Source organism: Magallana gigas, chromosome 7, assembly GCF_963853765.1.
Source record: "Magallana gigas chromosome 7, xbMagGiga1.1, whole genome shotgun sequence".
In the NCBI taxonomy this organism is placed as follows: domain Eukaryota; kingdom Metazoa; phylum Mollusca; class Bivalvia; order Ostreida; family Ostreidae; genus Magallana; species Magallana gigas.
In genome coordinates, this window is record NC_088859.1 from 45554855 (window position 1) to 45569797 (window position 14943).

General features: G+C 35.0%; 1 protein-coding gene across 3 annotated transcripts; it reads right to left on the minus strand.

Annotated features, from left to right (window-relative positions):
- Positions 1 to 3849: 3849 nt before the first annotated feature.
- Positions 3850 to 14454, minus strand: LOC105332622 (chitotriosidase-1). 3 transcript variants are annotated; one of them, XM_020069044.3, is made up of 13 exons: positions 14431 to 14454; positions 9764 to 9815; positions 9414 to 9606; positions 8698 to 8950; positions 8456 to 8580; positions 8223 to 8346; positions 7951 to 8136; positions 7698 to 7817; positions 7286 to 7431; positions 6652 to 6819; positions 6003 to 6070; positions 5323 to 5907; positions 3850 to 4492 (listed from the first exon to the last, which is right to left on the minus strand). In XM_020069044.3, the coding sequence occupies exons 2-13, from the start codon at positions 9813 to 9815 to the stop codon at positions 4284 to 4286; spliced, it is 2229 nt and encodes a 742-aa protein (XP_019924603.3). In that variant the 5' UTR covers positions 14431 to 14454; the 3' UTR covers positions 3850 to 4283. The 3 variants fall into 3 exon arrangements, with proteins under 3 accessions (XP_019924603.3, XP_019924602.3, XP_019924604.3); XM_020069043.3 differs by lacking the exon at positions 14431 to 14454 and adding an exon at positions 13127 to 13283; XM_020069045.3 differs by lacking the exons at positions 6652 to 6819; positions 14431 to 14454 and adding an exon at positions 13127 to 13283.
- Between the last annotated feature and the right edge of the window lie 489 nt (positions 14455 to 14943).

Here is a 14943-nt window from a genome sequence, read left to right on the forward strand (position 1 = left end):
ACATTAACAAATCAAAAGTCATGCACTTCAGAAAGCGTAAAATGAAACAAAGCCCGGTTATCTTTCAATTAGGAAATAATGCTCTCGATTATGTACCTTCTTACAAATACTTGGGAGTCATCTTTGACGAAAATAGGGATTTTAAAACCAACACGGAAAATCTGGCTAAATCTGGAGGAAGAGCTTTGGGTTCAATTATCTAAAAAATACATCATTTAAAAGATAACGGTTTTAATACGTACGAAATTTTATTCCACAATTGTGTCATTCCAATAATCGATTACTGTAGCGGAGTATGGGGACACCAAACATCGCACAAGATCGACATGGTACAGGACCGCGCAGTTCGATACTTTCTAGGAGTCCATCGAATGACCCCCCTCCTGGCAGTCCGAGGCGAATGTGGATGGACAACTTCAAGCGCAAGACACAAAACAAATATGGTTCGACTTTGGAACCGTCTTATGGCAATGGACAACGACCGAATTACCAAAAAGGTTTTTCTGTGGGACCGATCACAATGTGGTGAACGAAGTTGGAGCCGGCGCATAAAGTCCATTCTAGACGATGCAGATTTACTAACAGCCTATGAAAATATGCACCCATGTAACATAACCTATTTTATCGGCAAACAGCAGTCAGATCAGGAACTCAAATGGCAAATAGATATCCATAACACTCCTAAATTAAGAACATACAAACTTTTAAAGGAACATTTCTGCCTAGAAAATTATATTTCAATGAATATTCCTAAACATATTAGGTCAGCAATGGCACAGTTTCGGTGTGGGGTATTACCGCTGAGGATAGAGACCGGACGATTTCGGGGGGAACCTGCCACTGAGCGCACGTGTAAATTCTGTATCTTGGACGAAATAGAGGACGAATTCCACTTTCTCCTAAAATGTGATCTATATAACAATCTCAGAAGTGAACTTTACAAAAGTGTTAATTTTTCGAATAATTCATATTTATCTCAAGACAATTTATTTCAAACTCTCATTTGCAATTTTCCAAGACAAACTGCTAATTTTATACATTCTGCATTTAAATTAAGACAAAGTAAATTCTCGCGCATGTATTAAAATTATTACTTAGTGTTTACAGTGACTTATAGGTCCAATGGGCCGGGTGTTTGATATATGTAATTTTATACTACTTAGTTGTAAAAGATGTAACACATGTCACTATAATAAATAAATGATGATGATGATGATGATGTCTGTGCAGGGTCTAAACCTTTCTTCAACATTTTTGTCTTATTTTACTGGTTATTTTATTTAATTGAACTTTTGTACAAACAATTAAGTTTTAACTTTTCATCGTGACGATAAAATCGCACGTATCTTGGAGCTTATCTTTTATATCAGAGTTCATGCCCTTTGCGTACAAACTTATACCTTGTAAATTGTCAATTCGTGTGATGTATTTAAGCTATTAATGTACATTTTTTTTCTAAAAATACAATTTTTGAAAGGGGTATTATATTCACTTTATCTATTCAAAAGTGTTATTCATATTTACACCAAACAAATAATTTTTTTATTTTTTTTACTGTAATTATTTTACCGAGTATTATACAGTATGAATAGAATTATGATATTAATGAAAAAATCAATGTTGTTTTGTCGAATAATATCCATTTGGCAGTTTTTATATGAGAGATTCATGCTCCAAATAAATTAATTGATAATCAAAGTCTTTCTGTTTCAAATATTTTTCTACTTCAAATTTGTTTGGTATAATGCAATTAAATTGATCGTTGAAATAATTCTAAAATAAAACAAAAATATCTTCATTAATTTTATAAATCATCATATTAATTCTGAATAAATCATTAATTAGCCGTTATAATTCTCTAGTTTAAAAATCTCTGATAGCAGTGATGTAGTAATAGACTCAATCATGAGGATAACATTCAGTACCTGACAATGTTTGTGAGACGTATTTAAAAAAAAAAAAGGCCTAAAATCGTATCAAAAAATTATCGAAAGCCATTCGGAGATCTACATATGTATATACGATGCTCCACAACTACATGTAGTTTTTCGTATCAAAAGAAGGTTTTCAGGACAATAACTTGTCTCTATTCCTTTTGCATCATTACGTTACAAGTTCACAGATTGTCTATACAAGTATTTAAAGGAAATTACAAGTGAGTAATGGCAAGGGTTTAATTTTTGAAGAAGAAGAACAAAATTAAATTAAGATTTTAAAACAAAGGATTTCGATTATTCTGTATTGACTGCTAGATTGACGTATTTTAAAAGAATTAATTTTCAACTTTCTGCTCAATTTGGTAATACGCATCAGGTGTAACTCACGTGAATATTAAAATGAAATCCAACTTGTTTGAATTTTTATGTGGTTTTCCTCAACGAGTGTTCTGTCCACGTGAATTTCGTGTGAAAAAACATATTCATGTGAAATTCGTGTGATAAAACATATTCATGTGAAATTCGTGTTGAAAAACATATTCATGTGCAATTCATTTGAAAGATTATCAGTCCAAAGATATTAAACCCATATGTAAAATGGTTAAAGTGAATTTGTTAGATGCTCCTTTAAATTAAGGTTGCTATCAATCCACTTGTAATCAGCTTTTTGAAATCATAAATATGATTAAGATGTTAGAGTTTCCAATCTGTTTTACCGATAAATCTCTTATGTGTATAATTAAGTCACAAACATTATAACTTACAAATAGAATCATTTTAAAAAGAGCTTGGACTTTAGGTAATTGTGTCAAACAGCAATGTGACGTAGGCGTGTCTATTTCATTTCTGGTCACTCAGCCGTGAATCTTTGAAATCAACGAGATTTGTCTGGCTTTTGAGCCAAGACTACGCAATCGGTGCATATTTCACTTGAATCCGGCGTCATTTTTAACTTGTTTTGACGCAAGAAATTTACATATAGCTACGTCCTACCAAAAGTCCAAGGCCTTGTTAAAATGGTTCTAAAACAATTCCTTTGGTGGTTCATGCCGGTATGAAGGTACTGACAAAAAATACGCGTCATCTTGTTTTTGATTTTTTTCTGCAATGCCCACTATCCTTTTGTTTTGACATCTCTCTTAGGACCTCATTTGTATAAAGTTAATAAATTACGTAAACTATAGTTACTGTCAATCAGTACGTTACATAGAAGGTTCTTCCAATAATCGAAGTTTATTCTAGACTTAAGTCTGTGTATTCAGTGTTTTCAATATACAATATTCAATGTACCCAAACATTTGCACATATTTATCTCAAAAGTACAAAATAAGACACCACTTAACAGATTAAACATAATTCATTACAGGTACTTGAAGATATATGCTATCACTAAAATTAAAGTGCACCGAACACTGCTAAATAGTATGTAAAAAGCAGTTGTAAAATATTAGAGGAATGCACACATTTTTTTTTTGATGTTCTCATCGCACATACAGGGCGCTAAATGACCGTACGTGGGAAACTCGCGAAATCTTTCTCGCTCTCGTAAACAATTTATGCCTTATTCCGATTGCCTCCTTTACAATTTTGTAACGGAAATCTCACAATCCGCGTTAATGTTTACACCTGCTTCTGAAAACAACAGTACGTTTTCACTAAATGATCCTGTTTTCACCCTAAAAACTGAAAAGCTTCTCAAGATAGATTAAAAATTATAAATATTTCATTAAAAATGAGTAAAGTGCAATGAGTTGGCCCACAGTAAATGTATGCGAGACATGCCACGTGAGTTTCGGACTTTGACATGCCTCGTAAGCAATCTCTACACGTGATGTGCTTTGAATTATTTGGCAGGGAGACTTTTGATTTGTATTTTCCCCGGTCCTTAATGTAGTGATAAAAACAAGCTTGCAAAACTTGGTTTAGTTTTATTATATCGATACTGAAGTCTGGGGTCCAGATACAACAGGTGCTTGTTTTGTAAAACACACAAGAGCAAGTCACATTTTAAAGCATAATGTTAATATTATCATAACAATACGAGATAACCCGAATAACGACAAGCTGAGTAATTGTACTAAATGAATACAGGAGACAAGTTCATCAGTTTCCCCTGGTTTAATACAACGAAAAACGAAACTAACATGGCAGTATAAATATTACTTGTTTAAATTCATGACTTTGAACGGACTATAATGCATTTATAGTCCACACGTACGTTTACGTTATTAGGGCTGTGTGGAGCCTGACGTACACACCTGGTTGGCACAAAACAGGAACACAGTAAACAAGACAATAGATACAGAATTATGCAGTGTTTAGCCGACGCTATGATTTGTTTCGTTATTACATAGGACTTGCATCATTACATCCTGGCACATTCTGGATGTAGTCACACATGTGTCTAGCGGTGTCAAAGGCCATTCCTGGACTGCACAGGCCCTTGAAGGAGATTTCGCGCACACAGTCAATGAATCCCTGGCAGTTGTCGGGATCGGGATACAAACCGTTGGCTCTTCCTGTACAGAAATCCTGGGAAAGATCCGTATTGAAAACTGTAAGAAAAATACCAGTACAAGTTACTTATACTATTATCCAACCTACTTACTAGTAGTTAGGTCATCTACAAAACTGAAATACGCATATTCCTCTTTCTGGTAGCTTAATAAAGCGGGCTTTTAAATTTTGTTTAAGGTCAGACGACACGTTCCTCAATTTTATATAACTTTTTCCAGAAATTTGTTATTGATTTACAACTACTTTGACAAGCTTCCTTGCAAAAAATTAGGATACCTGACCAGGCATTTCTGCCATTTATCTTATCTTATACTTTTATATACAGCTCAGGGAAATTCGCTAGAGCTCCACCTCGACCGGGGCCGGGATAAGAACTCACGACCTATGAAACCTACATTCCTAACAGTGAGCAGCCACCGCTCTAACCACACGGCTATCTAGGTGTATAAATGCCAAAAATTTAAATTCTAATTATTTTAAAAATGATTACAAATAAAAAGTATTGGAACTCTTTATTACGAGGAGATACATAAAAGATGCTCGAGGAACGTGTTGTCTGACCTTAAAATTGCAATGCTTCGCCGAAGCCTTCGAAATATGATAACACATGTGGCTAATCTGAACTTAAAAAAGACTTCCGGTAAGTTTTCTTGTTCGGTGCGAGGATATAAAATGTTTATTCAATTCATTTTGTAGCAATTTAAAATTGAATTTTCTGTCTTTAATATTATTGGTAATGTTAAAACGGTATGCCATTTCAAACACAAATGCATGCCAAATATGTTTATGCTATAAGCAATGAATACGTAGTCTAAATAATCTCGCATTATATAAGATATCCCAATATGTACACCCTTTAAGTACTCACAGCTCCAATAAAACGGTAGGCCCACTGGATTTTGTTGTTGCTGCTGGAAAGGTGACCAGTTCCATGGGTCATTAGAAGCCGCGGAGCCCATGGCATTGTTTGGTTGGCTAGCTTGCTGTGGCGGTCTTACATTGTTTTGTGGTGGTTGTGGCGCTGTATTCGGCTGTTTACGAGTCTGTGGCTGTTGTTGAACTTGCTGTGGTTGTACTTGTTGTGTCTGTTGTACGGGTTGCTGTGGCTTTTGTGGTTTGAACTGGAATGCATTTTGGTTCTCAGCAGGGGTCTTGTACACGGGCGGGGGATTCTGCTGGACGGGTTGTTGTGGAATTTGTTGTTGCGATTCAGGCTTTTTCAAGGCTTCTTTTGCCTTTTTACGCGCAGCATCTAAATCACAAACCACATCCTTTGGCCATCCACAGTAGTTAAACTGGCTGTTGAAAAGTAGTCCGGCGGCGCATTTAAAGTGATGGGCGTGGCCATCGTTACACATGTAGTATTCCTCGCAGGAATAAGGACTTGGATAGTACCCATCACCGCCAACCTCGCATTTGAATTCTTTTCCTCCTGAGGGTTTGTTTGAATTCTCTGCAAAAATAGTTTACAATTTTATCACGTGTGTCAAAGGTCGTGCTGGTGCAGCGCTACTGAGAGCTGTAATCTTGTATTCTATGATTACTTACGTGTAGAATGGGACCCGGAATTTGACCCAGAACTATGACCCGAGGGTGGGCGGGTAACAGTGGCTGTTCTGTAACAACATAAAATGTCTTAATTATCTTCAACAATGTCAGAAAAATGAAAATGTAAAAATTCCAATTTAAAATAAAAATATTGAGAACAATTAGAACATAGAAATGTAAATATTCAAACCAAATGTAATACATGGAGAACGACTATAGCTTGTACTTTATTGTTTAAGCTTCGGAAAAAGAAATGTGATATAATTCCAGTTTGTGGATAATGAACAACTAACTAACATCTTTAATTAATGACTATCATTGGTCAAGTTTAGTTAAGATAAAATCCAATCCATCAGTCATGCAATGATTGTGAGTTACCGTACGGTCGCAAAAATACGAAATAAATACAATGTTAATGTTAATCTTTTGATTAAAATATCATTAGTTTGGGTTAGCAAAGTATAAAAAGTAACGATTTATTTCATGCATTTGAACAATAATTTGAGAAAGAAAAGAGAGGGAGATGAAAAAACCACGAACGAAATCCACGCTAAGACATTCTGCTAAACATGTTAATGACTACAGGGCTATAGAATAGTCAGTGTCCATTCAGCTACACAAGAAATCATTTTTCTCAAACTAAAGATACCTCACTGTTTCTTGATTACGTTTAAACCATATTGGTTTACTAGTCTGCGACATTTTAGGTTTATTTGTTCGCAGTAAATCAGATTGACTAGCTCGCTGACTAGTTTGAATCTTAACTACTTCCGGTTGCGTCTTGAATACAGGAGCTCGGCTAATAGAACTACTTCCGCTGTTGAAAGACAATTTTTAAAATACACATCTTTTAAAAATGATACATTGAAATTACTAGAACGTTTTAATCATTTGGAATGTCGTCGATTTCAAACTGACCACTATGGCGAAGTACATTCTATTGTAAATAACGTCTCGGTTTCTTTCTTGAAATAAACATTTATATTCTATGTTTATTTCTCTAGATTAAAATCAAATTCACATCTTTAATTATGAAAAGATAATTCTCATGTGAAATTTTAAAATACGACAACAACAACAGATAGGATTCCAAACAAAAACACAACCAAATAATAAGATAAAATGCTTCAAACTTCGCCCCCGGTGAAATCGTGATTGGTCTATGCTTGCTTGAAACCAAAGTACAGCAACATTAATAAGCTAAGAGCTTCAATCGAATATATTTCATTATATCGATGACAGTGCAGTGGTACAAGTACTTGGTACAAACACGTAGTACTTACTGTGGGATAACGACGCCGAGTTGTTGATTGATCCGCCTCAAGAGGGGGTAGGTCTCCGTGGTGGCGTTACAGATCAGGTTAAAGTCGTCCAGGTCCAGGGCCCATACCATGATCCCGCCGTAGTTCTGCTTCTTGATGTACTCAACCTACAACCAACAAAAGATGTTCAGCAAAGCAGATGACCTGGAGAGGAGGCGGCTTTGATCTTCGAAAAGACCATTGTTAGTTTTTGTTATATTTTTATTTTGAATTTATTGGCTGGGTGTAATTGACAACTGTTTATTTGTAAATTCTGTAAATTTAAAGCTTTTATAAATGACAAAGTTTGCACAGCAGTATGCAGCGTTCGTTAGGCATTTACTGCTGCTTTTATAATTTCTGATTGTGTTACCTCTGCTCTGCAGTCACTTACCTTTACTGCCAGGCTGTCTGCATCATCGTACCCCACCCACTGGTCAGCGTACGTAATGTAGGGCGACTCCTGCTCAGGAATGTAGTGTTTTTGGGCTCCCTCGGAGATCTTCTGGCAAACCTAATACAGATAATGTAGACTTCCTTTTGAATATTCATTTGAACGTGGCATCCATTGCTTCCCTTTGATGTTTAAACAAAACCTTACTATTCGAGACTTCGTTGAATAGAAATGAGAAAGAACAGATATATACCTCAAAGTAGGACAGGAAGCCAGCTTCTCTGGTGTAGTTCCCTGCGTTTCCTTTTCCTTTGGCGGGGGCACCGACTCCGTTGTTGTAGGGATCAGATAGCGTAAATGACCGTCCGTAGAGGGCCAGACCCACATTCAGCTTTTGTTTGGGTAATCCGAGTTTGTACCAGTATTCTGCGGCCCATGCCTGTGTATTGATACATGGTTGACATGAAGAACTTATTATTACAGTGAATGTGTGTGATGAAGCAGTAAGAAGCTGGCATCACTTACGATGTTTAGCTGAGTATCAGGCCCCATTTCTTCTCTCCTGGAATGTAGAGGACTGTTGTGTCCGGTGACCTTCTCCCATGGTCCGTGCAAGTCGTACGTCATTACATTGATGAAATCCATATGTCTGGAAAAAAATATCAATTTTAAATACATGTATTTTGATTAAGAGTTAAACAAATCAGTTGAATATAAAATGATCTGAAGAATTCGAAAGGTACAGTTTAACTTCTTACTTTGCTATAGTGGCCACATCGTAGCCTGTGTCAACTTTGTCCTTTCCAGCAGCCACCGCGGCAGTTAACAACAAGGGGGGCTTTCCAGTCATTGCTGCTTCTTGATTAAATGCAGATCTGAGTTGCTGAAATATTCAAATTTTAATCTATGAACTGTACTACGACTGAATATAATCATTATATATGATGACAAATATTATTAATATAATTTTTGACAAGCTTAATATAAGAAAAACACGTACAATAACAAGCTTGGTAAATCTGTCTTTGTCTTCTTTGGGGCTTCCTCTGTTAGCCGGATATTCCCAATCCAAATCGAGGCCATCAAAGTTTCTCTCTCTTAAGAACTTTATGGTAGATTTGGTGAACTCTGCTCTGCTTTCGGGGGTCTTCACCATCTGTGTGAAGGGCTTGGATCCCATGTTCCACCCACCCACAGCCAATAGAGTCTTCACCGTCGGGTTCTTCAGTTTTATGTCATTGAATTTGGCGTACCTGTTATTAGTATGTGTCACAATTAGTTTGTCTAGTATACCCTATTGTTAAGTTTGCACTTTCTGAAAAATTTGTTATACACATGTTAGGAAATACTAGAAGAGACAGCGATGCGGCGTGCATTGTATTGTTGACGTCTAATGAAGTCTTAGACAGCCAGACAGGTATAAGGATACAGAAGTACAACACTATTTTAAAACTATTTTTTCTGATAAAACGTCAGTTTGTTTATGAAAATCGGGGGCAATGTTTAAATTTTTTCATATTTTAATCAAGAAAGTCTGCATTTCATGTTTGTGTTAAGACACTAGAATCAGTCAAACGAAGAATCTTAATGCATACGGTTTCTTAGAATACTTGGTGTAATTAACCTGGACAGCAATGAATGACTGTTACCTTTTTAACTTTTTAACACCGAAATCGAATCATTTTGGAGTTACTCTACTTTTCCGTAAGAACTTACATTCCTCGCATCCAGTCCGTTGATTCGTCATTCCATTCGAACGCCACCAGTCTGTTTCCGTTCATTTTAGCAAACGCGAAAATCAAGTGACTACAGAGGTAGGGGTCCAGATTCTCCGGTACATATTTGCCATTATTGGGTCGGTATTGTGCCCAGTTCGTGTAGTAGCATACTCTCATATAACTGTGACTAACTGAAATCGATAATTAAAAAATTTAAACAATAATCACTTCTCCTAGACTTACTATGCAATCAAAATAAATTACAAGTATACACATATCTCTGTGAGAAACGAACATTCTTAACTTTGAATAAAAGGTAATGAAAATTCAAGCTTTCAAAATACCTACCTTTAAGAATTACCAGAAAAACTAGTAAAGATGGAAGGTTAAGTCTGGACATCTGTAAATATTAAAAAAGGGACTGTGACAATATCTTAACGGAGAACATTTCGGAGAAAAATTAAATGGCATGCACGTTTTATGATTTTATATACCTGACCTCTGAACCTTGTATGCACGATAATTTGGTTTGTCTGGGGGTTTTCAGCGCTGTTAAATCTGCTTCATACTTAAACGATTTGTGTTTTCGTTTAAATGAGCTAAACTGTCTCACTGAATATATTTCAGTTATATTTTACATAGAATATTCCATTTTAAACATTATGTAATAGGTACCATTTTTTCTTTGTTTGTTTTTCTTTTTTTTCTTCAAAGACAGACATTTACAAACAAAAAAATGCTGTAAATATATGAATATAAGAAAATAAATAAGAATAAAAGAAACAAAAAATAAAATAAAATAAAATCTAACAAAACCGGGAAGTGAGCTGATTACGTCATACCAACCTGCAGATTGTGTCAACGAACAATTTGTGATCGTACATCAACCCCGGACTCTTATATACTTCACAAATGCGCGCGGTGTCTAATTAAATCTTTATATTACATCAATCGGTATTAATGATATATCAAATCTAGGTTATAAAGTGTGTAGAATATGATTTCCTTTACTAGTATTTCGTCATTTAACATGGCCAACAGAGGGTTCCTGATGACGCAATACTTAATGTTTTGTCTGTGAAGTTTGTTTTTGTTTGTTTCATGTAGTTTTATTGTCATGAATCAGGTACGTGGAGTTCAGGTGTATTTTTTTTTTTACATATCTTGATGTGGGAAGTTTAAAAATCCGAAAAACATTGATATTTCACAATGAATTTGACGTTTGTCATTTTGGATGTGTCCAAAAGCGAATGAACAGAAACAACAAAAACACACATAGATAAATAAAAACGAGGCATAAACCGAATCCACCACTGCCAGGAAAGAAACAAATTGAAAGAGTCAAATGATGCTTATCAAAATCTTACATTTGAATGTACGAAAGTTTTTGTTTGAATTACTTATTTTAGCTCTTTTGGTGTCACCCATGTTATTTCGAAGGGCAGGATGGATGACTATATTGATGGTTAGTATGCACATGATTACCTGATGTTCGCACTGTCCTAGGTATTTCTGACGGTATACCTTAATTGATGCACCTCATTATAAATCTAAACATTTGTTTATGTCCAATTGACAACCATATCAAATTTAATCAGTCATACACATGGGTCCTTCAGATTTACGCTGTTTCACCTTGGATATTTTACCATTATTGTATGAACAAGTGTTTGTTTACCGGAAATTTTGCACACAAACTAGATGACTTGGTTTTAACCATGGTATCAAAACGCACATAAATCATTCATTAAATTGCAAGAAATTAGTTCACTGCGTAACTAAAAATCAAAACGCTGACCTAATGCCATGCAAGGCGGTGGATCAAAGATAAAGGTAGATAGTATCCTGTTCTGGGCACCCAAAAAATTATTAGGTTGGCCTATTAGAAACAATAGTGCGGTCTGTGGACCTAAAGTACATCAAAATGACGTACCGGTGTAACCTTTGTTTGTTTGTAATAATTTTAATGAAGTTAACCATAGGATGCGAAATAAGCATCATTTATCTTGGTTTTGATGTATCATTTCCCCTGACTAATAACGGGATGGCTTAGCACTGCAATACAAAGTTTGTAAAAGAAATTAATGAATTAGGAGAAACTTTCGTCCAACAGCAAATTGGGAGTACTATGCCAAGACAGTTATTTTTACTTTGCCTAGAGCGCAGAAGGATCTTATAAAGAGGCAGTGAGGACAGAAGTGAGTATATGTACTTAAATATGAATTAACTTTATACTTATCATATTCTCTGTTTTAGAGATTTAGACTTAAATGTGGAATAGAAAAGACCTGATTGGTCTACATAACCTATACAACCGCATTTGTACCATTAACAAGCAAATACACGGAAGGAGAGAGGTGATTTTTGTCACCTTAAGAATGATAAAGTAGGGTTCTTTGTTATCCCCCAAAAATACTGCGAAGATTTGTCTGGAACTCGTATAGGATTACACCATAAATTATGAATTCCCAGCCCAACGACATGTCTAGTTTGTGAAATACAAACATGAAGCATTTTCCATACGACAAACCAAAATTAAAATTAAGCTACTTAATAATCAAGTTGAATTCAATTTATTTATGCTTGTTTTCGATCTCCTGGGTGTAATTATTAAAAAAACATCCTGCATCATTTAATAAAAACAAGCTTTAAAAAATAGGCAATGAAACCCTCCTCACCCCTGAAAAAAACCACATTGAGTCCGTGTACGATTTAATGTACTCGTCAAAAAACAAAGGAACAAATAGACCATGAGAAAAAAATGACGTATATTTTTGTATAATTTCTAAAGGAAAACTGAATATACTACTATATTAGGTATACTATTTTACAGAAAGTCTTTGCATTGCTATTTTTGAATGTTTTCTTGTGTCATAACATATCCACTGATGGGCAATATTGTAGTCAAACGCAAATACCTCGCGTATCATTTATAACCATAGAACGGTTTCATATTTTCATCCATAATTCATATCCCAATTAAGTTTTAACGGCCGTTGCAACTCCCTCAAAAAGTATACATAAGAGGCCCTATTAATACAGTTATATCTATATTAGCATTCTATTTCCGAGGCTCACTAGAATTCATAAAATATTGTCCCTGAGACCCATGAATAAACTACCATCAGGCTACTGTGGGGAGTCGAGCGACGGTGGGAACTCTCCCTGGGTCAGCTCTACTGACAGCAGTGAAGTTTGTGTCTACTTTATGACCGTGTCCGCCATAACTTGTGGCTGTTCCGAATAAAGAAGGTACCGCAAGGTGCAGTGCTGTGTCCCCACCAAATTAGTATTATGCTAATCTGAATAGGAATAAAATAAACTCTGAAGAAAGAAATGGCTAGGACTGAGAAGGTAGGGGGACATATTGCGTGACGTAACGGTGACCGTTCCTCCAGGTGAACTCGCGTTTGTGTGTTTAAGGTGTTATATCACAGTGTTTGTCTCATTAATCATAAATAACACGTGTAATTTCTTGTCGGAGAATGACACATTCATGGACAGAATATGTATATTAACAAAACAATAAAATAATGTTAAAACCATAATCCTTATCGCTATAATAGCTAAGTTCAGGAGATGAAATTCGTTTTAAATCAATTTGCTTACCTTATAGAATAGTGTTTAATGAACAAAAAACAGAGAACATTTTATATTTATAAATCGTATATCAATCCAGTCCATAAAACAAAGTTTTTAGGTGGAACATACCTTTTAGTTATTCCTCGCATACGTTTTTTGATTGATTAAAGAAAAGTCCCGAATAAAAGTTTATAAATCCAATGTGCACAGGTAAAGAGATTGATTCAATGTATGACAGCCAACTTTCCCCATTCACCTAGTTTGTTATTATGCGCAGCCAAGCGGAACAAACACGTGACCAATCAAGCCGTGTGTCATTGAGGCTGTCAATGTTTAGCACGATAATTAATTAACTGCGTTAATTTTTTTCTTACTTTATCATCATACATACACTAAAGAACCAGTTAATATTCATGTTGATAATTATGATTAATTGAATGGTGTTATGATTCTACTTTACAGTCCTCAAACACTTCCATTTATAGCCATTTACTCAACAATATATTCTCTACAATTTAGAGAAATGATTTTTAATCTCTAACCACCTGTCTGTGTATATGAAGTATGGCTTGAAAAACCGTGTGCAGTAGTGTAGAAGCTTTAATTTTAACATTTAAGAATGGAATGAATAGATATCAAATATAAAAGTGTAGGCGCCGTCTCACCACTATAAGAAAAAAAACCCATACGTACAGTAGTTATTTCTCAACTAAATATTCAAAATCTGTTTGTTTCATTATACAGTGGGATAGACAATGATGATGAAAGAGTTTAAACAACAAAGCAAGAGGTGATCAATCAATGTTCTGTAGCTATTCGAAACTATGACTTTGGTTTTGTAAATATGTCTGAACTGATACGGGATAAAAAAAATACGAACCCTATCAAACATTAATAAAATTATGTCATTTCATTAACCTCTGTTAACGGCAGTTAAAAATCACACTTTCTGGAACATGTATTAGTCAGGTTTAATCTCTCTCTCTCTCTCTCTCTCTCTCTCTCTCTCTCTCTCTCTCTCTCTCTCTCTCTCTCTCTCAGCTGAATCTTGACACAATTTAAGGATAACTTTCTTTACACTAGTGTGTTGACTCATCCATTGTTGTTGTTTCTTCTGCTATGGAAGAAATAATTTTTATGATTAATGATTTCCGATGAGCGAAATGACAACCTTATTATCAAATCAAAGTAATCGAAGTATTGTCTATAGGATTGTCTAATGAAGTGATTGGATAACAATGCATTCCATTTAACAGAGGTTTATTTGTCACCAAGACGCTTAAATTAGGCTGAAGTACATGTATATGGATGATTTCCCTGTGTGATATTCCTTGTAAATTATTCATTTCCCAGTTTATTCAGATTCAGAAATTACGTTCTTTATCAGATGACTACGCTGCATACAGGATGAGGACAATAACAAAAATTCTTACTTTTCTTTGTTGACCAGTGAAAATTGTTTGTAGAATCTTTACAGTGAGAAACAAGTCCCCAGAATCATCTATGAAACCGGAATTCAGTTTGTTATAACGTCGAGTTTGTTCGGTTAAAAAAAAAAGAGACAAAAACCTCGAGATAAACACAAGAATTCGGATCCTGTCCTTAAAAATGGAAATGTGCAATTAGGCCGTGATATTTTTGGATTGTCTCTTGCTGCAATTTATAATGAATTAATTTTCTTCTTCGGTTTTTACTTTACAAAATGTTCTAAATCTTTAAAAAATACATTTCAACATGTTATTTTAGCTAATTGAAAACATTATGCAAATGAATACACCTCCAATTATGTTGTATGCATAATGTAAATTTACTTAAATACGCCAAATGTTGGCTCATTCCCTCAGGCTGGTACAAACTTATATAAAATTAAATATACGTTTCCTTTGGCGCATTTCAGAATTAATTTTTCCAATACTCCACTTTGTATTTTGTGAGTATTTGTCGAT

Excerpts from the sequence above, each read along its gene's own strand:
- LOC105332622 (XM_020069044.3), bottom strand. The coding sequence starts at position 9,815 with ATGTCCAGACTTAACCTTCCATCTTTACTAGTTTTTCTGGTAATTCTT. Across the intron at positions 9,607-9,763 it reads TTTTCTGGTAATTCTTAAAG|TTAGTCACAGTTATATGAGA; the intron begins GTAGGTATTTTG and ends TATCGATTTCAG. Across the intron at positions 7,432-7,697 it reads CAGACAGCCTGGCAGTAAAG|GTTGAGTACATCAAGAAGCA; the intron begins GTAAGTGACTGC and ends TGTTGGTTGTAG.